At 38.9% G+C, this 27,269-nt stretch overlaps 1 protein-coding gene across 1 annotated transcript; it reads left to right on the top strand.

Moving 5' to 3' along the window:
- Positions 1–193: 193 nt before the first annotated feature.
- Positions 194–27,269, top strand: LOC6578174 (E3 ubiquitin-protein ligase Ufd4). The gene is made up of 8 exons (XM_015166064.3): positions 194–403; positions 13,148–13,196; positions 14,179–14,318; positions 17,174–18,872; positions 18,955–19,180; positions 19,244–19,462; positions 21,141–26,691; positions 26,748–27,269. Exons 3-8 carry the CDS (start codon positions 14,179–14,181, stop codon positions 27,028–27,030), a joined length of 8,118 nt encoding a protein of 2,705 aa, XP_015021550.1. The 5' UTR covers positions 194–403; positions 13,148–13,196; the 3' UTR covers positions 27,031–27,269.

Genomic DNA, 27,269 nt, shown 5'->3' with positions numbered 1-27,269 from the left:
GGCAACCCTCATTTCGACCGAAATCATAAAATAATTTATATAAAAAATATTTGTATTTAGAACCAAAAGTTATTGACAAAGTTAAAAAATAAACAAAAATTTTCTTTATTGAATTAAGTAATTAGCTGCAGCTTGCGAAAATACTTTATATTTGAAATCTAAATATAGAATGTTACATATACAAAAATAATCGATACGCTGGAGTTTTAATCGAATAGCTGTAAGCTCTTTGTGAATGTGTGTAGCATGTATGTGTGTTTTCAATAGACATTTAGTTTTAGGCAATATTAATGAAAAAATTTAATACTAAAATAGCTTGTGAAAATTTGCAAATGTGTATTTAAGAAAAGCGTAAGAAGTTTTGTAGGCTGGAGATATGAAGTGCCAAGTTTTGGTGCTTGAGGTAATTATTCAATTCACGTGTATATATAAATACATATACATATACATATGTACATGTATTTGCTTTGCTAAATTTTTTCAATGAAAAAAAAACTGAAGGATAGTCAAAATTAATGTTTATAATAAATTTTAATTACAGTGCTATCTTTTGATTATATAATCATTCTGTTTATATTTATTTTTTAAATAAGCAGCAATAACTGCGTAGATTTTAAATTTTTATAGCATAAGAATGTGTACATATGTACATACATGTACGCATATACATAGATACATACATACATATGTATATACAGTATGTTCATTAATTGTTTGCAAAACAAAGAATGTCGTACAAATTCAACTTTAACATCATATTTTATTACAAAAGGCACTTTTTCTCAGAATTGTTTTTTTTTATACCCTGAACCCATTGAAAATGGGAAATCAGGGTATAATGGTTTTGTTAAAAGTATGTAACAGGCAGAAGGAGGCGTGGCAGACCCCACAAAGTATATATATTCTTGATCAGGGCGACGAGCTGAGTCGATTTGGCCCTGTCCGTCTGTCTGTCCGTCCGTCCGTCCGTATGTATGAACGCGTCGATTTCAGAAGATATAAGAGCTAGAGAAATTTTTTTTCCTAGGTCCGTGTATATCACGCGCATATCAAGTTTTTCTTTTTATATCGATAACTACTCCCGATAATTTATTATCGATCAAAAACCTTATCGAAAGCTAGTTATTTAATTATACCTCCCACACCTTTAGAGCTAGAGCTTCCAAATTTTATATGTAGACTTATATGCATTTTATATAATATCGATTTTTGTTGTAATTTACCCCCCACCCCTATATCCACCCCCTCACCTTCACCATTGTAAAAGGCGTATTTCAAGTACTAGAGACATGTGCTTTGGAATGTACGTACATTTGAACATTATGATTATGTTCTGAAAGTTTCATTAATATTGCACGTCTAGAAATTAAATTATTCAACAAATAAATTCTTATAATGTTGCCCACACTGCAGCGCAGCACAAGCGCAGTTGCTGCTTACTGCGCAGTTAGCAGAGCGCGTTCTAATACGTGGATGTGTATGTACGTGTGCCGAAAAGAAGTGCAGAGTGATTAGAATATCAGATTTGAGGGTTCAGGGTATCTCCTAGTCGAGCAGTCTCGACTAGAGTCTTCTTACTTGTTTTACATTATTTTTGTTTTATTTATTCTTAACGAAAATAAATCACAAAAACAATAAGGATAGCAACAAAAACATACAAAATAATTAAAAACAAAAAAAGTCAGCTAATATTAGCTGTTTATTAATTCTTTGCCAAATGCAAACATTAGTTGAAAGAAGACTAACGGGGCATCAAAATCAAATGCGGCTCGCGGCGTCCATTTTCACAAGTCTTCCGTAAATTCATTCGTTTTAATAAAGTCTTGGAATCACTACCATTTCTCATACAATTTGAATTTTCGCAATGCCTGGTAAACGCGCCGATGACAATTTGATACAATTAGTGTATTTTAATTTTATCAAAGGAAAAACCATTAGAGTTACCTGAAATGTTTAATATTAAGCTTAGAACAGTTTATAATATTTGTAATCGGGTAGAAAAAGAAAATTGTCTGTAACTAAACAGCTCTAAAGGCAGACCAGCAAAGCTCTCTAGACGGGATTGTTCTCAAATTCTCAAGTCTCCGGGAGTTGGTGACGGGCATTAAATTACACCTTCAAAAGACAGTGTGTCCCGAGACTGTGAGAAAAGTTCTCAATTTGCACAAATACTCCTCACATGTTACAAGGAAGAAGCCGTTACTGTCTGCTGTAAATATTGAGAAACGTCTGACCTTCGCTAGATTTCATATTGACTGTCCTCATGACTATTGGAATATCGTAATTTTTTGCGACGAGACAAAGATAATGTTCTACAATGATGGCCCTGGAATAGTGTGGCGGAAACCAAAAACAGCCCTCCACGCCAACAACATTGTGTACACTGTTAAGTTTGGCAAGCTATCAGTGATGGTGTGGGGTTGTATTTCTTCGAAAGGTGTGGGAGACCTGCAAAACATAAGTCGCTGCTGTGTCGCACTTGGCCACTTTATAACTGCAGCAAAGTTATTGATACCCCACCCCAGAGCCCGGATATCAATCAATAAAATATGATGGTTAAAGTTGAATTTGTACGACATTTTTATACCCTGAACCCCATGAAAATGGGAAATCAGGGTATAATGCTTTGTTAAAAGTATGTAACAGGCAGAAGGAGGCGTGACAGACCCCACAAAGTATATATGTATATTCTTGATCCGTCGCCCTGATCAAGAATATATATACTTTGTGGGGTCTGTCACGCCTCCTTCTGCCTGAGTCGATTTGGCCCTGTCCGTCTGTCCGTCCGTCCGTATGTATGAACGCGTCGATCTCAGAAGATATAAGAGGTAGAGACTTGAAATTTTTTTCCTAGGTCCGTGTATATCACGCGCATATTAAGTTTTTTAACTACTCTCGATATTTTATTATCGATTAAAAACCTTATCGAAAGCTAGTTATTTAATTATATCTCCTACACCTTTAGAGCTAGAGCTTCCAAATTTTGAATGTAGACTTACATATATATATATATATATATATTATATATATTTTATACAGTTTCGATTTTTTTTAAATTTACCCCCAACTCCTATTTCCACCCCCTCACCCTTCACCTCTGTAAAAAGCGTATTTCAAATACTAGAGACTTGTGCTTATAATAATATACATACATTTGAACATTATGATTAAGATTGTACGTCTAGAAATTAAATTATTTAAGAAATAAATTCTTATAATGTTGCTCACACTGCAGCGCAGCCCAAGCGCAGTCGCTGCTTATTGCACAGTTAGCAGAGCGCGTTCTAATACGTGCGTGTGTATGTATGAGTGCCGAAAAGAAAAGATTAGAATATCAGATTGGAGGGTTCAGGGTATCTCCTAGTCGAGCAGTCTCGACTAGAGTCTTCTTATTTGTTTGTTTTGCAAACAAGACCAGCGAACTGAAAGTGTGGACGGTCCTTTCAGATTTAGTATGACTGTTTCAGCCACGTTTCTATTCTGGCCAATTATTGTTCAGATCGGCGACGTGGCTCTGGACATTATTTTGGCTCTCCATCATATAGGTTTAATTTTTTACGGATATTGCCTAGTAGTATAAACTTTTAAGATATTGCACATACATACATATGTTTTAAAAATCACTGTTATTTCTAAGAGTAACGTTGTGGCCACTGCGTATGTAAGAGTACGTAGACTTTTGTTGACGGAAATATGATTATTTGTTTTTATACTCATTCACGAGCAATGTTTGTCTTGCTGTCCGTCTGTCCGTATGAACGCTATATTTTTCAGCGCTATTGGAGCTAAAGACAGGAAGCTAAAATACAGGGCATGATCCCATTAAAATTGGAAAATCATCGATAGCTATTGCTGTTTAAATCCAGTACATCATTGCAATTCTTAGAATTTCGATTGATTTCTAGATTTTCTAGCCAGATGACGCTCTGCTATTAAGTTATTCTATTTTAACTACTGACTGATCAAGCAAAGCAGTGGCGCGTGTGCTAAAGGCGAGGCAAGTCATGTTAGAGTAGGAGAGGCTCGAAATCTCTTCGATGTTATTATTATTATTTTTTTTTTTTTAATACATATTTCGTTCTTTTTATACTCATTCACGAAAGTGAATATATTGGTTTTGTGCAATGTCCGTCTTGCTGTCCGTCCGTCTGTCCGTCCGTCCGTCTGTCCGTATGAACGCAATCTATTTCGGCGCTATTGAAGCTAGAGACTTGAAATTTGGAACAAAATTTTTCCGATCCGCCCACTAGAGGAGGCTACCAGAAACTCAACCAGTAATTTGAAGCTTCTAGTTCTTAAACTGTAGGAGATATAAACTTTTCCCCTATGGGCGGACATATATTTACATAGCTAGTTGGAGTTGGGTGGTCAACCCGCGTATACACTGCGCGGCGTCAGGTTAGCGCCCCCCCTTACACTATTTTTTAAAAACTTTTTTCTCTTTGCCTATTGCACGCAACTTCTTAGTTTTTGTTTTGATTTTATTATCATCATATGAGATGTCTCTCATAACAAAAACCCGTTATGTTTTATTTTCTATTCTTCTTTATTTTCGCAAAGAATGCGTGCTTTTATTTTGCGTCATCAAATGCAATTGTAGTTATCTTCCTTATTTTGTGTGTGTGTGTGTGTGTGTGTATGTGTGGCATTGGTGTAGGTAGCAATATCTTACACGGCACTTGCAGGATTCAATTTTTGACATCGCGCATGAACGCATAGAATTACAACACCGTGTTTAAAACTGCTGTTCTGCATTTCTGTCTGAAAATCTGCAGTCGATTTTCCAGCATAATAACGCTCCAATTCAGACCGCCCGATCCGTGAAGTCTTGGATTCAGGGCCAAAAAGTTGATATGAGTGTGGCCACCATACTCACACGACCTTAATATCATTGAAAACGTCTGGGGATGGTTGGTCAGGAAAGTATATTAGCCCGGAAATCATTATAGTACAAAGACAGAGCTAATCGAAGGTACTGAACACGCTTGGTCAACCATATCCTTGAATTATATTGAGCAATTTTATAATTCCATTCCTAATCGAATTTTTGAAGTAATTTCAAACAAAGGCGCACTACTAATATTACTTCAAAATAATAATAACTTAATATACAGGTGTTATTTTTGGTCATCAAGTGAAACAAATTAAATTAATCGCATGGAGCGCTAATATGATGACCAAATTTTTGTTACATGTTTTTTTTTTGACATTTTACAAGAAAATTAATTAAAAACAAGTAAGAAAGCTCTAGTCGAGACTACTCGACTACGAGATCCCCTGAACCCTTGGAGCAATAGATTAATCAATAATTTTTCGCGTCTTTCAGCTTACACAAGAAACACGCACACATACACACACACGCACGTACGCACACACAGGCATACACAACTTGCAATTTTTATTTTGTCAATAAATGAATAAAAAAAAAAAAAAAAAAAAAAAAAAAAAAACCACGCATAAACACGCATGGGCTGCAGTGTGCGTTTACTATGAGAAATTAATTGTTTAATAACTTTTTTTGTGGACATACGATCTTCATGAAACTTTTAGATTATAATTATAACATGGATATGCATGTAATTGCCAAAGCACAAGTCTCTAGTATTTGAAATACGGGTGAATTTAGAGGTTTACCCCCCACCTTTTAACAAAAACCGAAATTGTATAAATTGCATATAAGCATACATTAAAAATTTGGAGCCTTTAGCAATAAAGGTGTAGAAGATATAATTTTATAACTGGTTTTCGATAAGGCTTTTTATCGATAAAAAAAGATCGGGATGAGTTATCGATTTTTAATGATAAACTTGATATGCGCGCTGTAATTACGGATATTTAAAAAAAAATTGAAGTCTCTAGCTCTTATATCTTCTGAAATCGACGCGTTCATACATACGGACAGACGGACAGACGGACGGACAGACAGACGGACAGGGCCAAATCAACTCAGCTCGTCACCCTGATCAAGAATATATATACTTGTATATACTTGTATATATATACTTGTGGGGTCTTCCACGCCTCCTTCTGCCTGTTACATACATTTCAACAAAACCATTATACCCTGATTTCCCATTGAAAATGGGTTCAGGGTATAATTATCCCTATTGTTACAGTAGCCATTGTTTTTTATTTCAAAGAGAAATAGATGTAGTACAATATAAAACAAGTAAGAAGGCTCCAGTTGAGACTACTCTACTGAGAGATACCCTGAACCCTCTAAGCTGATATTCTAATCATTCTGCACTTTTTCTATGCACACATACATACACATGCATCCAGACGCACTATAACAACGCGCTCTGCTAACGTCGCAGTAAGCAGCGATTGCACTTGGGCTGCGCTGCAATGTCGGCAATATTATGAGAATTTATTAGTTAAATAAATTCTCTTGTAGTAAGACTATATTTATGAAACTTTCAGAGCATGGTCATATAGTTATTATGTGTGTACATTCCAAAGCACATGTCTTGAAATACGTTTTTTTCAAATTGGTAGAGGAGGGGGCGCGGTATCAAAAATCTGTAAATTACAAAATCTTTGTATCCATTAACTTAATATACAACGCAAATTTGAAGTCTCCAGGTCTAAAAGTGTTCAAACTAGGCTGACAAAACAAAGTCGATTTTTCGATTATTCTCGATAAAAAAGTTATCGGATGAGTTATCGAAAAAATAAGATAAACTTGTACTGTATACACGAGTTAAGCATGCCAATTTCAGCTCTCTAGCTCTTATATCTTCTGAGAACGGCTTGCTCATACGGACGGACGGACAGGGCTATATCGACTCAGCTCGTCGTGCTGATCAAGAATATATACACTTTATGGGGTTCTCTTTAGTTCTCTAGTATTAATATTGCCTAAAATATAGCAGAATTCGATAAATCACTATAACTAGTAGGGGTAGATATATAATTTTTTCTTCCATCTTTATAGAATCGAAACATTCTAGATTAACAACTTTAAGAGATACAGTTTTATCCAATTTGCCACGCCCCCAAATAGCGGAGATATATCCGCCATAGCTCGTGATCTTGGGTGGTCGACGCGGACCTGCGTACCGAATTTCAGCTTTCTAGCTCTTCAACTAACATGATTTCTGGTACAGTCGACTCTTGTTATTTCAAACCTGCGGTATTTCGAACCTCTTATTAATTCAAAGTTATCACGAGTCCCCTATAAAATCTCTTTATATTTCGAATTAGGTCCATACATTTTTATGCTCTCAGTAATTCGAACTAAAAAATCGTTGCTAAGACGCGGTAATTCGTACTCATATGGTTAAACACTCGACATTTTGAAGTAAGAACTTTGAATTTGAATTTTGGGATTCCCCTGAAACTAACTTTACTGTGCGTGGTTGCGTGTTACGCATAAAACATAGGCACATTTTGATGCTCGCTTCCGCTTCGTTACTATACACATTAAAATTTTTAATTAAATGAGTCTTAAAAAGTATAAAAGTTTGACGATTGCTGAAAAGAAGAAACTAATTGGAAAAGTAGAAGGAGGTGAGAAGAAAATCGAAGCTGCAAAAGACTATGTTCAAGTGAATATTTCAGGATCCCTAACCGATGATGAAATTTTATCTGCGACAGATACGAATGAAAAGAGCATCGATGAAGATGAAGACGATTCATCAGAGCCTTTGGCAACGGTGTCAGTTAAGGCCCATTTTCAATGGGAAATCAGGGTATAATGGTTTTGTTGAAATGTATGTAACAGGCAGAAGGAGGCGTGGCAGACCCCATAAAGAATTTATATTATTGATCAGGGCGACGAGCTGAGTTGATTTGGCCTTGTCCGTCTGTCTGTCCGTCCGTCCGTATGTATGAACGCGTCGATTTCAGAAGATATAAGAGCTAGAGACTTAAAATTTCTTAAATGTCCGTAACTTTTTAAAATCATTAAAAATCGACAACTCATCCCAATCTTTTTTTATCGATAAAAAACCTTATCGAAAATCAGTTATAAAATTATATCTCCTACATCTTTATTGCTAGAGTGTCCAAATTTTTTATTTATGCTTATATGCAATTTATGCAATTTCGATTTTTTTGTAATTTACCCCCACCCCTATATCCACCCCCTCACCATCACCTTTGTAAAAGACGTATTTCAAGTACTAGAGACTTGTGCTTTGGAATGTACATACATTATGATTTTTTTCTGAAAGTTTTATTAAGATAGTACGTCTAGCAATTAAATTATTCAACAAATAAATCCTTATAATGTTGCCCACACTGCAGCGCAGCCCACGCGCAGTCGCTGATTACTGAGCAGCTAGCAGAGCGCGTTCTAATACGTGCGTGTGTATGTATGTGTGCAGAAAAGAAGTCCAGAGTGATTAGAATATCAGATTAGAGGGCTCAGGGTATCTCCTAGTCGACCAGTCTCGACTTGTTTTTATATTCTTTTATTAAAAACTTTTACAATATGAGTTTATGCACGATGCTTGCGGGACGGCCGTAAAGCATTGCTTCGCAAGCTATTTGCACTCCCTTAGCTTGGGACAGCTCGTCTTCGCTCGATTCTGCGAAGCTCCATCATGATTGTGGTCGCGAAGGTGCTTTTAAGCTTCCAAGCTGCCTCCGATTCCAACATCACGTTGACCATTTTGTCCGCTCTAATAGAGCGGCCTAATGCTTCTTCCAGACGACGCCTCTCCTCTAGGAAGCGTCCACATTCGAATAAGATGTGGTTGGCGCTCTCCACCAGACCTCGTCCGCACCAAGAGCATTCGTCGGTTTCATCGTGGCCAAAGCGCTTCAAGCAGCTCCGAAAGCATCCATGTCCCGATAGAATCTGTGAAAGATAAAAATTAGCTTCGCCGTGTTTGCGGGTTATCCATGGCTCAAGCTCAGTATGTGTCCACCGCCCTTTAGTTGAGCTGTTCCACCTTCTCTGCCATCGTGCAATGCTGTTCGCTCTGATATCGTTGCGGCGTATAGGCTCGTGTGCATTCCGTTCCACGGCTTCGGCGACTAAGTCCTCCAGAGGCACCATGCTGGCTATGACGAGCGCCGCGTCGTCAGAGACTGTTCTGAATGCGCAGCAGACTCTGATTGCGCTCAGTCTGTAGATGGCACAAATGCCCCGATTGTAGCTCGGCGTTGCCATCGCTCTTGCCCATATTGGCGCAGCATAGAGGATGACGGACCTAATGACGCTCATTAGAAGGAGACGTCGTTGCTGTTTTGGTCCCCGCGTGTTAAGCATAATTCTTGAGAGAGCTCTACAAGAATCAGCTGCCTTTTTATGCACATATTCTAAGTGCTCGCGGAAAGTTAATCTTGTGTCTATCATGACACCAAGATACTTTATCGCCCTCTTTGATGCAATGGTGACGCTGCCGATCTTTATATTGGCAGTTTCCACTCTTTTGCGACTGTTGACTAGGACGACTTCGGTTTTGTGTGCCGCTAGCTCGAGCCCAGCTCCTGTCAACCAGCTTCGTATGCGATTGATACTTACACTGCACATATCCTCAGTATCTTTAAGCACCTTGACTATGGCGACGACGGCTACATCATCAGCAAAGCCAATGGTGTGCGCACCTGCTGGTAGTTCCAAGCGCAGCACGCCGTCGTACATGATATTCCATAGGAGAGGCCCCAGCATTGAGCCTTGGGGTACTCCAGCTGACACTGTAAGAGTTTGGGGACTCTCACTCGTGTTGTATACCAGTGTTCTTCCTCTGAAGTAGCTCTTTATTATCTCTTAGATATTTAGGGATATTATATTGTGACAGCGCATTCAGTATCATATCCCAACTAGCTGTGTTGAAGGCGTTCTTAACATCCAAGGTCGCGATGATGCAGTATTGCTTCGTCCCGTGCCTCCATCTGGTGCCTTGGATGGCGGAAGTTGCCAGGCCAACAACTTTTTCTAGAGCATCCGTTGTTGACCGGGCCTTCCGGAATCCAAATTGATTTGGTGATAGGCCTCCGGCGCTAGCAATAGCAGTCTCCAGTCTAGAGCAGATCAATTTCTCAAACACCTTTCCTATGGTGTCTAAGAGGCAGATCGGTCTGTATGAAAATGGCTCGTCTGGTGGTTTGCCAGCCTTGGGTAGCAATACCAGGTTCTGGGTCTTCCATTTTGCCGGGCCCTGATTAGCAGACTCGGAGTCCGGGGCATGAATGGAGCTTAATCTTTCTGGAAAGAGCGTTTCCACAAACGATTTAAGCTCCAAGCGATCCGTAGGCTGCACCTGACTACCTGAGTATAGTCTTTTAACTACTATCTTATATGCCCTGCCCCAAGGGTCATATTCGGCTGAGTCGCACAACTCTAGAAAGCATTCTCGTTTGCTTGCCCGAATGGCCTTCTTCAACTGTCTTCTGGCGGCCTGGTAAGCTAATTGTTTTTCGAAAAACGTAGACCTACCGCGAGCCCGTTGATAGTTTCTTGTCACATGGAAGCATTTGCGTCGAATGTCACCTATTTGTACATTCCACCAATACATAGGCTCCTGCTGTGGCGTGAAATGTTTGCGACGTAACATGCTCCTATTGCAGGCACTCTGAATTTGGGCTACCATTTGGGATGCTCTGGCCTCAGCATTACAAATTGTGCTCAGAGACTGAATAGCCTCTGAAAAGACCGCGGGTTCAAAAGTATCCAGCCGATACGATTCTCTCCGCAAGGTTGACGCCCTGGCAGTTGGCTCACCTATTGTGAACAGAAGTGCCGTATGATCGCTGCCCGTATAGCTATCGCAATGGCTCCATGTTGCTTCCCGAAAGAGGGATGAAGTGACAAAAGTAATGTCAATTACAGATCCGTATCCGACTGAAGGTGAACTCGTGGCCAGTGTTGAGCAGTGCAATCTACATCAGTAGTATACATCTAGTGTTGCGAAGATCTCCAGTAGGATACGGCCTCTGGCATTTGTTGTGTGGCTGCCCCATTCTGACGCCCATGATTTGAAATCTCCTGCTATTATGGCCTTCCAACCCCTAGCATCCTCGGCAAGCTCGTCTAGCACCGTTGTGAGATCACTGAACTGCATGCTGGGAGCCAGATAGCAACTGTAGAGCCATAAGTTACCATATCGGCCTCGTACGAGCCCATTGAATGACTTAACATCCGAAAGTACATTCGCTGAGTTGCCATATACCCCCAACAAAGCTTTGCCATTTGCGTCTTTTGCCCATGTTCTATAGCAGGAGGACCTACAGTGATGAGGCTCACTTAGAAAGGCTACGTCTATACATTTTTCTCTTATGGACTGTTAAGCTGAAGAAACCTTAACATTTCTGGCTGCTTTTCACCTTTCCGGACGCATAGGCTACACTTTGGGGGCTTGGTGCATGCTTTTGCACTGTGACCCATCTCACCACACCTGAAACAGGCGCCCTTTAGGTCACAGTCGCTGACGCAATTGGCTACCCATCCTATTCTGATTTTGGACAGCTTGAGCAGAGTTTTAACTTTCCCAATTGAAAGAGCAACCGTAGCTCTTTGCTGTCCACGAAAAGCTGGTCGAAGTGATTTAATAGGGGAGTGAGCTATCCTTCAACTCCACCCTAATTGCCTCAAAGATCTCCTCTTTGCTCGCTAACTCATCTAAATCACGAATCTCAATTTGAGCCGATTCGGAAAGTGTCTTAACTACCGCTCGGTCGCCCAAGGCCTTGCCTACAGCTTCGTGCAGAGCCTCAGCGCTATGCTCCGGTTTCCTACTCAATTGCAACAAAAGGTCCCTCTTAGCTGTCTTCCTAATGCCTTGAACGTCGCCGCTCAGATGCTTTAAATTTGGGTCGCTCTTGACTACACGCAATATGTCCGCATAGCTACAACCACCTACGCCTGAAATCGCAATTGCGTCAGTTCTGGGACGTTTTTGCATAGGCTTGGGCTTGGGCGTATTGCTATCTGTAATCGCTCTAGTGCTAGCTTTCTCCACTACTTTCTTGACCGGCTTGGTCTGTACCTCGCAGCTTTTAACCGGTCGGTTACAGAACGCTTCGGCCGTCTTGTGGAGATTAACCAGACTAGCCAGCTCCTCTCTCATTGAGGCATTTATATGCCGCCGACCCCCAAATAAGGGTAACTCTTATTTGGGCTAACGTTTCTTTTAGTGACGGGTGCCTGGCACTCAACTATTGGGGACTGATTAGAAGTCAACGGCTGCGGCAACGCCCTCTATTGTTGCTGCGGCGATCGCTGCAACGAGGAACGGCGCGCGAAAGCTTGCAGCTCTTCCTCCATCATGGCATCCATTTTTTCTCCGACTACCACGGCGTGAAGCCTGTAGTGGGCAATGGCTACTAATAAAACTTGAGTTTAAAGACCGCAGTAACTTAAACTCAGCTTAACTACAGTGAGAGCCCGAAAGTATGCACTACTTCTAATAACTGCTACTTCACTCCAGCCGCTAGGTTGCTGTCTTTGCTAGGACTTAGCAACTCACCAATGTTAGTGAGCAGCTGATAGTCCGCTGCAATTTGCAGAGTTACCAACAGCTGTTAGAGTGAGTGCACCTGATATTTATTATTTGCACAAGTGTGACGCCTAAAGTTACAAATTTTTTCGCGCTTAAAAGAAAAGGAAAGAGGGAAGCCCTGACGCCAAAACAATGACGCTATTGCCCCCCCTCTCTTGCACCACTGGATTCCACCGCTGGGGCAGTCCACGAACCGACGCGCAGTAAGTCTCTGGTAGTTTTTGAAGTCGCTGGGTACGTCTCGGCCACAGCATACACGTTTCTTTAGTTTTTCCCACTTTCGCAGGGAAAGAAAACATCGGAACAAGCTATAGTCAACGATGGATTACAATAACATCGACCGCACTCCACGAAAACGCAACTCCAACTCTGATGCGTGTGTGTGTATGTATGCCTGTGTGTGTGAGTGCGTGTGTTTCTTGTGTAAGCTGAAAGACGCGAAAAATGATTGAAATAGCTAGTGCTCCAAGGGTTCAGGGGATCTCGTAGTCGAGCAGTCTCGACTAGAGCTTTCTTACTCGTTTTTAGTTTTTGGGTCAATGGTCGAGATCAACAAAACTCAACTATTATTTGAAATTTAGTTTTTCTTAAAGTTATACCAAAATGGAGACCAATGTATATGTATTTGCAAATTGTGTTCACGCCAGTGGTAATTTATTTAACAATAATAATATTTTTTTTTATATTACTTTCAGATCTAATTGTCCCGCAACTGTATATTTTGTTGGAAATTAAGAAAACAATGTAAGAGCAATGCATAATGTAAACAAAGCTATAATTATAAAGCTATAAATTTACCAAAGTAATCCGATGTGTGTTGGTGTAGATGTAGATGTCATATTAATAGTGCTATAGATTTTGTGTACCCTGAACCCATTGAAAATGGGAAATCAGGGTATAATGGTTTTGTTAAATGTATGTAACAACGGAAGGAGGCGTGGCTGACCCCATAAAATATATTCTTGATCAGGGCGACGAGCTGAGTCGATTTAGCTCTGTCCGTCTGTCTGTCTGTCCGTCCGTCCGTCTGTCCGTCTGTCAGTATGTTTGAACGCGTCGATCTCAGAAGATATAGCTAGAGACTTGAAATTTATTTTCCTACAATTTCGGTTTTTGTCAAAATTTACCCCCACCCTTAATTCACCCCCTCACCCTCACATTTGTAAAAGGCGTATTTCAAATACTAGAGACTTGTGCTTTGGCAAATACACATATATTCGTAATCTTATAGTTTCATGAAGATAGTCCATCCACAAGAAAAGTTATTAAACAATTTAGTTCCCATAGTATGCTAACACTGCAGCCGATGCGTGTTTATGTCTGTGTGTGTGCGTGTATGTATGCATATGCGAATAATTATTGAAATATCAGTTGCTAGAAGGGTTCAGAGGATCTCGTAGTCGGGCAGTCTCGACTAGAGCCTTCTTACTTGTTTTGAGTACATTTATGTGTTATTAATGAATACTAGAAAAAGGAAACTATACATATATCTGTAGTTTAACTATAGTTTATATGTTTAACTATAGTTTAAAAGGGGAAAATTGGACCTATAATAGCTCGCCACTGCTCCATTAACAGAATGGTATACTATACGCATACTGGAGCCTCTAACTAACATTGAACAAAGTAGTACTCTGAATAGGAACTATCACTTCAACATGTCTTCTAAGATTTGTTACACATTAAAAGTTGTTAGTACAGCTAATAAAATTATTTTATTTTTCAGATGGGCGATGTTGATCCCGAAACGTTGTTGGAATGGTTATCGATGGGCCAAGGAGATGAAAGGGACATGCAATTAATCGCATTAGAGCAGCTATGTATGCTTCTTTTAATGTCCGATAATGTTGATCGATGTTTCGAAAGGTAAGTTTATTTTCTAGAAGCCGGCGAACTTACAATTAATCGCTTAGGTTTATTTTATATACTTATTTATTTAAAAATATCTAATGACTTAAACGACTTGTTGCTGTTGTCTCCCATATTGTAATGAAATCACAATTGCTTTCATATATAATTATACATATTTATACCCTGAACCCATTGGAAATGGAAATTCAGGGTATAATGGTTTGTTAAATGTATGTAACAGGCAGAAGGATGCGTTGTAAACCCTATAAAGTATTTGTGTAATTTATCAGGGCGACAAATAATCTATTTAGCCATATCTGTCCGTCCGTCTGTACGTATGTTTGATCTGTCCGTTCCACAAGAAACCTAACGTAAAATCAGCTATAAAAATGGGTCCAAATTTTGCATATAAAGTGAGAATTTGATACAATTAGGGTTTTTAAGTATTTTGGACACTGACCCCAAATGCAACTCTTATTTTGCAAAAACGTACAATGTACTTAAGTAAGTCTTAAGTTAAGAGGCGTCTTTTTTATTAAGTACCGTTGCATTCAACGAAGCGAAAATGACTACCCAGTCGGGTATTTGGGTATTTCGGCTATAAATATCGCTAAGGAATATAAATTGTCACCTCAGACTAAGATTAATAAATAAAATAAATAATTAATAAAATAAATAAATAAACAAGTAAGAAAGCTCTAGTCGAGACTGCTCGACTACGAGATCCCCTGAACCCTTGGAGCAATAGATATTTCAATGATTTTTCGCGTCTTTCAGCTTACACAAGAAACACGCACACACACACAAACACACACGCATGTACGCACACACAGGCATACATACACACACACGCATACAGACACAAACGCATACACACACTCACATACACGCACACATACACACACATACACACACACACACATACACACACACATACATACACATACACATACATACACAAACACATACACACACAAGCACCCACGCATAAACACGCATGGGCTGCAGTGTGCGCTTACTATGAGAACTTAATTGTTTAATAACTTTTTTTATGGACGTACAATGAACTTTCAGATTATGACTATAACATGAATATGCATGTAATTGCCAAAGCACAAGTCTCTAGTATTTGAAATACGCTTTTTACAAAAGTGAGGGTGAGGGGGTGAATTTAGAGGTGGGGGTACATTTTAACAAAAACCGAAATTGTATAAATTGCATATAAGCATACATTAAAAATTTGGAGACTCTAGCAATAAAGGTGTAGAAGATATAATTTTATAACTGGTTTTCGATAAGGTTTTTTTATCGATAAAAAAGATCGGGATGAGTTATCGATTTTTAATGATAAACTTGATATGCGCGCTGTAATTACGGACATTTTAAAAAAAATTTGAAGTCTCTAGCTCTTATATCTTCTGAAATCGACGCGTTCATACATACGGACAGACGGACGGACAGACAGACGGACAGGGCCAAATCAACTCAGCTCGTCGCCCTGGGGTCTGCCACGCCTCCTTCTCCCTGTTACATACATTTCAACAAAACCATTATACCCTGATTTCCCATTGAAAATGGGTTCAGGGTATAAAAATTAAGTGAATTAACCAATGAGCGCAGAAGTGGACGCAAACGAAAGACAAATGCTGATGAATACCATCTGATCCTGCGCCAATTCAAACGAAATCCTCTCATAACACCAAGAGCTGTGGCTTTGGAGTGGAATAGGACCGCATCTAATCCCATAAGTGAGAGGACCATACGTAGGCGCTTAATTTTAGCAAATATGAAAACATATATAGCTAAACCAACACTATTTATCACCACTAAAAACAAACTTAAGCGTCTTAATTTTGCGGAGAAGTATTTTGACAAGCCTGAATCCTTCTGGCGCAATGTCCTATGGACGGATGAGAGCACTTTTGAGTTCCACTCATGGCAGAAGAAAGTTTATGTACCCTTGGACAAAGAAATTCGTAAAAAAAAGCGCCTGTGTGTCGAAAAGTTAGTCATGGGGTTGGGAGCGTGATGTTCTGGGGATCCGTCTCATACAATGGTGTGGGCTGCTTGGTTCCTATTGACGGTTCTATGAACCAGGGTCAATATTTAACGAAACGATGGAAACGATTTTGCGTTCCCATCTGGCGACAGATTGATCGGCGGAGCACTTATTCTGCAGCAGGCCAACGCTCCTTGCCACAAGGCGAGAATGATAACAGCATTTTTGAGAGAAGTTAGGGTGAAAACACTGGATTGGCCAACCCAAAGTCCAAATTTGATTATTGAAAATGTTTGGTCGCTTAAAAAGCGAAATAGACCCGCCGATCTGACAAAGACAAGAATTGAAACGATCGCTGAGGTCACAAAGGAGTGGGAAAGGATTCCATTAAAACATCTGCAAATCTGGTGGATTCTCTCCCGAACCGCCTCCAAATGGCCAGAAATGCCAAAGGAGGGTATATTTTCCATTAATTTAACAAATAAAATTGCGTTTTTTTACAATATCATTAGATTTTGTTGATAAACACAAAAATGTCAAAATATTTATGCCGATGTAAAAATCGTTGGCTTCTGGCATTTGTTATCAGCAGAATGAACTGACAAAACATAATAGACAAAATATTTCGGAAATTTATTTTGTCTATTCACTTTGTTAAATGCAACGGTACTTAGAAAAAAAGATTAATAGTGAAATGTAAATGATGTCAAAATATATAGTCTGACCAGTGTATATATATATATATATATATGAGGGCATGACGAATCTGAATCTAACAGCGCTTGATCCGTAATAGATTATTCTGTAGTCGGTAGCGCCCGACTACAAATTTATTTGTTATATTAACGTGATCGTTATTAATTCCTTTCAGTTGTCCTCCTCGAACATTTTTGCCAGCTTTATGCAAGATATTTTTGGATGAGCTTGCACCTGAAAATGTTCTTGAAGTTACTGCACGCGCCATAACCTATTACCTAGATGTTTCTGCGGAGTGTACACGAAGAATTGTCTCCATCGACGGCGCTATTAAGGCCATTTGTAACCGATTGGTTGTTGCCGACTTATCTTCACGTACATCGCGTGATCTTGCAGAGCAGTGTATTAAAGTTCTTGAACTTATATGCAGTAGAGAAGCAGGAGCAGTTTTTGAGGGCAGCGGCTTAAATTGTGTTTTGTCATTTATTCGGGATTGTGGATCCCAAGTTCATAAAGACACACTACATTCTGCCATGTCTGTTGTTTCACGACTTTGCACTAAAGTGGAACCCAATTCACCATGTATAGATAACTGCGTGGAAAGTTTAAGCACTTTATTACAACATGAAGATGCACTGGTAGCGGATGGTGCTTTAAAATGCTTTGCATCTGTTGCAGATCGCTTTACACGGAAATGGGTTGACCCTGCACCTTTAGCTGAATATGGATTAGTTGCTGAACTGCTCAAACGTCTAGAAAATGCTGGTGGCGCCAATAGTCACTCCTTATCTACATCTAAATTAAGTGGGCCTGTACCCGCCAACCTAAATTCAGACCGACTTAATGAAAATGTGTCAGGATCATCATCGAACGCAGCAGGAAAAATGCAATCAAATGAATTCCGGTCGCCGCAATCAATATCGACAACGATTTCGCTGCTGTCTACATTATGTCGTGGTTCACCCTCTATAACACGTGATATCTTAAGGTCTCCGTTACCTAATGCTATTGAAACAGCTCTAAAGGGGGATGAACGCTGCGTTCTTGATTGCATGCGATTTGCAGATCTATTACTTCTCCTCTTATTTGAAGGTCGGCAAGCATTAAACAGGGGCAGTGCTAATAGTAATCAAGGCCAATTGGCTCCACGACCAAAACGAAATGACTCCAGTACTGATCGTACTCATCGCCAGCTTATAGACTGCATACGATCTAAAGATACTGAAGCTTTGCAAGAGGCAATCGAAACTTGCGGTGTTGATGTAAATTGTATGGATGACGTAGGGCAAACCCTATTGAATTGGGCATCTGCTTTTGGTACTTTGGAGATGGTTGAATATTTATGTGAGAAGGGCGCGGATGTGAACAAAGGGCAGAGGAGCTCATCTCTTCACTATGCTGCCTGTTTCGGTCGCCCCGGAATAGCAAAAATTTTACTTAAATTTGGTGCTTATCCAGATTTACGCGATGAAGATGGAAAAACACCTCTTGATAAAGCGCGTGAACGATCAGATGATGGCCACCGCGAAGTTGCTGCAATTTTGCAATCTCCTGGTGAATGGATGTCTTCTGGAAATATACTGACAAATAAGGAAGGACAAATATACACATCTCTAGAACCGCGCGGTGATCCTGAAATGGCACCGGTATATTTAAAACTACTTTTGCCCATACTCTGTCGAACATTTCAGGGTTCTATGCTTCCTAGTGTTCGACGAGCTAGTCTGAGTCTAATTAAAAAGATTGTTCAGTATGCACATCCTTCAGTTCTTAAAAATATTTGTAGAAAGCATGATGAGCCCACAACTTCAATAGCCATTCAAAGTGTTGGAAACTTGTTAACTGAAGTTATCGCAAGCGTCTTGGACAGCGAGGTAAAAATATAAGTTTGTTTAAACTTTGAAGCAGTTACATTTCTCTTATTATTTATTTAATTTTTTTTTTATTATTATTTAGGATGATGAAGATGGTCACGTAATTATATTGAACATTATTGAGGAGCTGATGTGTAAGACGCAAGAGGAATTTATTGAGCATTTTGCGCGATTGGGAGTATTTTCTAAAGTACAAGCCTTGATGGATCAAAGCGGAGACAATTCATCACAATTCGCGTCAGGCTCCCCAGAGTTTTCGTCAACACAAAAAGGATCAACCTATTGTATGCCGAGTAGATCAGTTTCAGGTAGCCTTAGAACTACATTTTTGTATTAATTAGAATGCCTAATTATTATATTTCTGTTCGCAGATGATTTAGTGGAGGATGCTAAAGAAATTTTGCAAGGCAAACCCTATCATTGGCGGGACTGGAGCATTTGTCGAGGTAGAGATTGTTTATACGTTTGGTCAGATTCCGCTGCATTAGAGCTTTCTAATGGTTCCAATGGCTGGTTTCGCTTTATACTTGACGGAAAATTAGCTACAATGTACTCAAGCGGAAGCCCCGAAAATGGAAATGACAGCTCAGGTAAATATAAACAATGTTGCGCATACTTTTTTTCGAAGAACGTTCACTATTTACGCTAAAATGTACTTAAGATTTAATCTAAATACATTATTAATACAAAAGCAAGTATGAACGATTTCAGTCGGGCGTGACCGATAGCAGAATACTCATTCAAATTGCAAACGCAGTCAACCCGAATATATAGTGCAATTTTCAAGTCACTAGTACGCAACAAAATGTAGGGCCTAATCTCATTAAAATTGAGAAATCATCGATAGCTATTCCATTTTATATCTAGTACTTCTTTGTAGCTCGGATATTCAAATTACATGTATAATTTATACAATTTCGATTTTTGGTATATTTTGATTACCAGCTCTAAGATAAAAGTTCAGGGCTATTTTCCTATCCTTGCGCATACATTCATCGTTTATTCTCTGCGTACAGACAAAAGAGCGCCTTGCATATTCCAAGGCTGCGCGCTGAGACGAAGACGAAGATGAAAACGAAACGCAAGCAGCTTCAAACGCTACTGTACTGATTATGAAGACGAATCGCTTGCTAGTTTACCGACTCTACTTGAATCTTCATCAAATCAATATTCTGATAACGAATTATCCTCACAGGAACCGAGTGGTTAAATTTTTATTTAAAATGTAATCAAATTTGCCCTTCTTTTTACCCTGAACCCATTTTCAATGGGAAATCAGGGTATAATGGTTTTGTTGAAATGTATGTAACAGGGAGAAGGAGGCGTGGCAGACCCCACAAAGTATATATATTCTTGATCAGGGCGACAAGCTGAGTTGATTTGGCCCTGTCCGTCTGTCTGTCCGTCCGTCTGTCCGTATGTATGAACGCGTCGATTTCAAAAGATATAAGAGCTAGAGACTTCAAATTTTTATACCCTGAACCCATTTTCAATGGGAAATCAGGGTATAATGGTTTTGTTGAAATGTATGTAACAGGGAGAAGGAGGCGTGGCAGACCCCACAAAGTATATATATTCTTGATCAGGGTGACGAGCTGAGTTGATTTGGCCCTGTCCGTCTGTCCGTATGTATGAACGCGTCGATTTCAGAAGATATAAGAGCTAGAGACTTCAAATTTTTTTTTAAATGTCCGTAATTACAGCGCGCATATCAAGTTTATCATTAAAAATCGATAACTCATCCCGATCTTTTTTATCGATAAAAAACCTTATCGAAAACCAGTTCCGTTTTTGTTAAAATTTACCCCCACCCCTATATTCACCCCCTCACCCTCACTTTTGTAAAAGGCGTATTTCAAATACTAGAGACTTGTGCTTTGGCAAATACATGCATATCCATGTTATAATCATAATCTGAACTCATTTTCAATGGGAAATCAGGGTATAATGGTTTTGTTGAAATGTATGTAACAGGCAGAAGGAGGCGTAGCAGACCCCACAGGGCGACGCGCTGAGTCGATTTGGCCCTGTCAGTCTGTCCGTCTGTCCGTATGTTTGAACGCGTCGATTTCAGAAGATATAAGAGCTAGAGACTTCAATTTTTTTAAATGTCCGTATTTACAGCGCGGATATCGAGTTTATCACTAAAAATCGATAACTCATCTCGATCTTTCGAAGGATGCAGAGGAGTTGGGCAGACTCTTAATGTTACTCACTGTATATGACTTATCGATATATATATATATATACTTTTTTTTTTTCTTTCAGAAAATCGAGGGGAGTTCCTGGAAAAACTAGTTCGAGCTCGATCTAGCGTAAGTCCAGGCACGCCATCACAGCCGATCTTGCCAAATGTATGTGTACTAAGACTTGTTGTTGGAAATTGGGTATTGCAATCTCATAAACCTAATCAGCTGCAAATTCACAATACAGAAGGTCATCAAGTTACTATACTACAAGATGATATTCAAGGCTTTATATTTGAAAGTAACAGAGGAACAAAACATTCGTTTACAGCTGAAACAACCTTAGGTGCCGATTTTGCTTCAGGATGGTCCACTGAGAAAAAAAAACGTTCCAAATCAAAGACAGATATACAGAAAGTTCAAGTGTCAAACCTATCTCGTGAAATTTATAATAAATATTTTAAGTCCGCTCAAGTAATACCGCGTGGAGCAGTAGCAAAGCTAACTGCTATTGTGAAGCAAATCAATCTCGCTATTGAAGAACAACGTGTGGCTTCTAATAGTAAATGGTCAAACACGTTGGTGACGGCATTAACCAGTCTTTCAAAGTTAATTCATGAAGATGGTGTTGTAAGTGCATATGAAATGCATTCTTCCGGCCTTGTTCAAGCTTTGGTTTCAGTTTTATCTAATAACTATTGGGAATTCAATTTGTCACGTTGCAAAACTAATAAAATGCTAAAGGACCGCATTGATATATTTAAAAAATGTATTTTCGGAGAATGCGATGACTCCAATATATATAATACAAAAAATACGGCAAGCATCCTCATACAAAAACTTGTCGCTGTCTTAGAAAGTACTGAAAAATTTCCATTGTTCCTGTATGATGCTCCTGGCTCTGGTTACGGATTACAAATACTTCAAAAACGACTTCGCTTTCGACTGGAACGTGCGCCTTCTGAGAGTACTCTTTTTGATAGAACGGGTCGGACATTAAAAGTAGAACCCTTGGCAACAGTTGGACAACTCGCAAAATACTTGCTAAAAATGGTTGCCAAGCAATGGTATGACCTCGATCGATCTACATTTTTATACTTAAAACAGATGCGTGAACATAAACAAGGTATTTCCTTTACGTACAATTTTGATTTTGATGAAGAGGGCCTAATTTACTACATTGGATCAAATGGAAAAACGTGTGAGTGGGTCAATCCTGCGCAATACGGTCTGGTGCAAGTTACAAGTTCTGAGGGTAAAACTTTGCCCTATGGAAAACTAGAAGATATACTGTCACGTGACGGCGTTTCCCTCAATTGCCACACAAAAGATAATAAGAAGGCTTGGTTTTCAATAGATCTTGGAGTATATATTCTACCTACCGCTTACACCTTGCGCCATGCTAGAGGATACGGTCGCTCCGCGCTAAGAAATTGGCATTTGCAAGCATCAAAAGACGGAATTAACTGGACTACACTCATAAATCATGTTGATGATAAGAGTTTGTCAGAGCCAGGTAGTACAGCCACATGGCCCATAATATGTTCTTCTGATGATACAAAAGGATATCGCCACATAAAAATCCAACAAAATGGTCGTAACGCCTCTAATCAAACTCATTATTTGAGCTTAAGTGGATTTGAAATTTACGGACGTGTCGTAGGTGTTTGTGATGATATAGGTAAAACCATTAAAGAAGCGGAAGCGAAAACACGCAGAGAAAGACGTCAAATTCGAGCTCAACTCAAACACATTACCAGTGGAGCACGAGTAGTTCGCGGAGTTGATTGGCGTTGGGAAGATCAGGATGGGTCTGGCGAAGGTACTGTCACTGGAGAAATTCACAATGGATGGATTGATGTTAAATGGGACCATGGTGTAAGAAATTCCTATCGTATGGGTGCAGAAGGTAAATACGATTTAAAATTAGCTAACTTGGAGAATGCCTCTATTTTTGAAGGAGTTAATTCAATGCTACCAGTTTCTTCAGGACCTAAAAAAATGGATAAGACAAACGTGTTAGTTTCTCGAAAATCTAGTTCAACCCCATCGCTTCCTGAAGCTACTGAGATAAATAAAAATTCTGAGGATACATCCAATCAAACTGTTTCAGCTGATAACCTAGCATGGAAACAAACTGTAGAGACCATAACAGAAAATGTATTTACCTCAGCAAAGACTCACATAGCAACAAATCAGTCGAGCACCGCTTCAGTAAAAGAAACACAAGCTATATTCAAAGAGGCAATCTGCGATCAACCTTCCCTGGTAACATCGAATATTCCATCACCGTTAATTCGTGAATTACAACACATTGCGGACTTATCTACAATAAATAATTCAATGCCTGCGATTAACTTAAACAATGTGTCAGACTTGGCTACAATTTCAGAAAATTTGTCAATTGTTGAGCTTTCAAAAGAAAGTAGCAGCACAAATCAAACTGAACATAAATCAAGTGAAAATAATTCTATCGTATCAAACGACGTGAAACGAAAGCCGTATATAGAAGAAAACAATAAAATGAATGTAAATAACTCTGTCAATAATTTGGCAAAAGGACTCTTGATAAATTTAAGGCAGATTAATTCAGCTAGTTCTCATTGTCTTTCTCAGTTTCCTACAGAACCTCGAGATATTATTGATAAAATGCGTGATGGTGTAGACATGTTACGCAACAATACTAATAATATACTGTCTGCAGATGAATCACACATACCTCGATCAAGCGTGTCAGCAGCTCCAAAGGAAAATGCCAAGTTCTCGGTATTAATACAACCTGAAACTTCTCAAAAATCTGAAATATTAGATGGTGTAGGTAACGAATCTGTGAATTCCTCCACTCCAAATAAAAACCTTTCTAATTCAGAAGCTCCACAACCATCAACTTTTCCTGGTCAAATCGAGAACATTATAAGCCCCCAGGTTACAAATGAAGTTGTCTCCGTTCCTAACCAAATGAGTATCAGTGTGCCCAATTTAACAACATCGTCTGAAGTATCATCGACATCAGAAGTTGCTGTTCATACTGGTCTATTAGAAACATTCACAGCTATTGCACGTCGTAGAACTTCACAAGACACAAGCAATGATGCAAATCAGTCAAATAATGCAATTGCTAATAAAAATGAGCATAGTAATCAAAACGTTGGAACAGGTTCATTTTTTGCCAGAGGACCTAACTCCGTAACAAGCTTAGTAAAACTAGCTCTATCTAGCAATTTCCATTCTGGATTATTAAGTACAGCGCAAAGTTATCCTAGCCTCTCATCTAACAATGGAGAAAATGCTTCATCGAATCCAACTAATAAAAAAGTTGGTCAGCAACCTACTTCGTCCATTAATCCAACGTTAACAATGAGTTTAACTTCTACATCAAGTGATAGCGAACAAGTTTCCTTAGAAGACTTTTTAGAAAGTTGTAGAGCTCCGACATTGCTGGGCGATATGGAAGATGAAGATGATATGGAAGAAGAAAATGATGAGGAAGAAAACGAGGACGAATATGAAGAAGTAGGAAATACACTTTTACAGGTTATGGTATCTCGTAACCTTTTAACATTTATGGATGATGAGTCCCTGGAAAATAGATTAGCAGGTGTAAGCAAGCGTAAATCATGGGATGATGAATTTGTTTTAAAAAGACAATTTTCAGCCTTGATACCAGCTTTTGATCCTAGACCAGGTCGTACAAATGTCAATCAGACTTCCGATTTGGAAATTTGTCCACCAGACACAAATCTGGAAACTTCTCAACAAAGTGGGCAAATAATTCCTGAGCAAACAAAGCTTAGCTTAAAGTTGCGTGGGCCAGGTGTCGGCGGGATTCCTGACGTTGAAATTGATTTGGATAATAGTGAGTGGACTATATTTAGAGCAGTACAAGAACTATTACAAAACAGTCAAATAAACAAAAATGACAAATTTCGCAAATTATGGGAGCCGACCTATACAATTATTTATCGTGAAACATATCCAACTGTTCAGGAATGTTCATATATCGAATCTGAAGGACAAAAAACACCAGGAGTTTCATCGAGAAGTGGTGCTTCGACATTATCGCCGAATTCCCCAGTCCATGGTGGCATAACTGATAATAACCTATGCTCAGTAGAGGATGTTTTAGAGCTACTTACACAAATAAACACACTAAATCAATATGAAATTGAATCCGACGATAATACCGCATCATTGCAAAAAGATTCATATTTACCAGCTGAGCTATTTATGAGCAAAAAGATTACAAATAAATTACAGCAGCAAATTCATGATCCTCTTGTTCTTTCAAGCAACGCTCTGCCCAATTGGTGTGAGGACTTAAATCAATCGTGTCCTTTTTTATTTCCGTTCGAGACTCGACAATTATATTTTAATTGTACTGCATTTGGAGCATCCAGAAGTATAGTCTGCTTACAATCTCAACGTGATATGACAACTGAACGGCAAAGAGTTCCCATTATGAGTCCACGTCGAGACGATCAACATGACTTCCGTGTTGGTAGATTAAAACACGAGCGTGTAAAAGTTCCACGGAATAAAGATTTACTTAAGTGGGCTATTCAAGTCATGAAGGCACATTGTAATCGAAAGTCTGTGCTAGAAGTCGAGTTTTTAGATGAAGAGGGAACTGGGCTGGGGCCAACACTTGAATTCTATGCTTTAGTAGCTGCAGAAATTCAACGATCTGATTTATGTATGTGGCTATGTGATGATGAATATAGTGAAACTCATAACGAACCTCAATTTCACAACATAGAAGATGGTTCGAAACCAATTGGATATTACGTAAATAGACGCGAGCACGGATTGTTCCCAGCTCCCCTGCCACAAGATTCAGAACTCTGTGAGCAGGTTTCAAAATACTTTTGGTTTTTCGGCGTTTTTATTGCTAAAGTATTGCAGGATATGCGACTTGTTGATATGCCCTTGTCCAACTCATTTTTACAATTACTTTGTCATAACAAAGTATTATCTCGAAATGATTTAAAGCTTAAATCAAAATCACGTTTCCAAGATCTGATGGCGAGCTCAGTTGTTTCAAAAGATGCCGAGCTTGCAAATATATATGCACAATTTTTAAACGGGGATCTTACACAGTGCAACTGGATCAATGGAATACTTAATATTGAAAACTTGAATGAAATTGATCCAACACGTTATCAATTTTTAATTGAACTACAGGACTTGTTAATGCGTAAACAAGCTATTGATATAGATGACACTTTAAACTTTGAGGAAAAACAAAAGTTGATCAATAATCTTAAATTGCGCACTAAAAATGATATTGAAGTATCTCTGGAAGACTTAGGCCTCACATTTACTTATTTGCCAAGCTCATCTGTGTATGGATATGCATACGCAGAGCTTATTCCAAATGGATATTTAACTGAAGTCAATATAAATAACCTTGAAGCATATTGGGAATTGCTAGTAAACTTTATGTTGCATGATGGTATTGCAAAGCAAATGCAGGCATTCTATGATGGGTTCTGCGAAGTATTTCCGTTAAATAAATTGGCCGCATTTAACCCGTCTGAAGCTAGAATGATGATATGTGGAGAGCAATGTCCTCAATGGAGTCGCGAGGACCTAATGGCTTACACTGAGCCCAAATTAGGCTATTCCAAGGATAGGTAAGGCTCAAACATCAATTTGTTATTTTAGTCCTAATTAATTTTTGTTATTGTAGTCCTGGATTTTTGCGTTTTGTTAATGTTCTTTTGAGCTTATCGGGCGCTGAACGGAAAGCATTTTTGCAATTTACTACGGGCTGTAGTAGCCTGCCTCCGGGAGGATTGGCTAATTTACATCCTAGGCTTACAGTCGTAAGAAAAGTGGATGCTGGACAAGGAAGTTATCCATCTGTGAATACTTGCGTTCATTACCTTAAGCTTCCGGACTACCCATCTGAGGAAATTATGAAGGATCGATTATTAACAGCAACGAAGGAAAAAGGGTTTCATTTAAATTAAAAAAGTATTTTTATTATTTTCTTTGTTAATTAAAAATGGCTTAGATCTTTTAAAAATCGTACTATATCTGTAAATACTAAACGTTCTGGTAAAACACAATAACAATTAATGTCAGAAGCATTGTAAATGAATTATTACATAATTATCTAATCTAACTTATCACAAAACAAAAAAAATAGAAAAAAATTGAGCATTTGGCGGATAATTACTTGAATTAATAAACTGCCTTTAATGTTGAA

This window comes from Drosophila mojavensis, unplaced genomic scaffold (genome assembly GCF_018153725.1).
Source record: "Drosophila mojavensis isolate 15081-1352.22 unplaced genomic scaffold, ASM1815372v1 contig_108, whole genome shotgun sequence".
Lineage (NCBI taxonomy): Eukaryota > Metazoa > Arthropoda > Insecta > Diptera > Drosophilidae > Drosophila > Drosophila mojavensis.
This window is presented reverse-complemented; position numbering and strand designations above follow the sequence as displayed.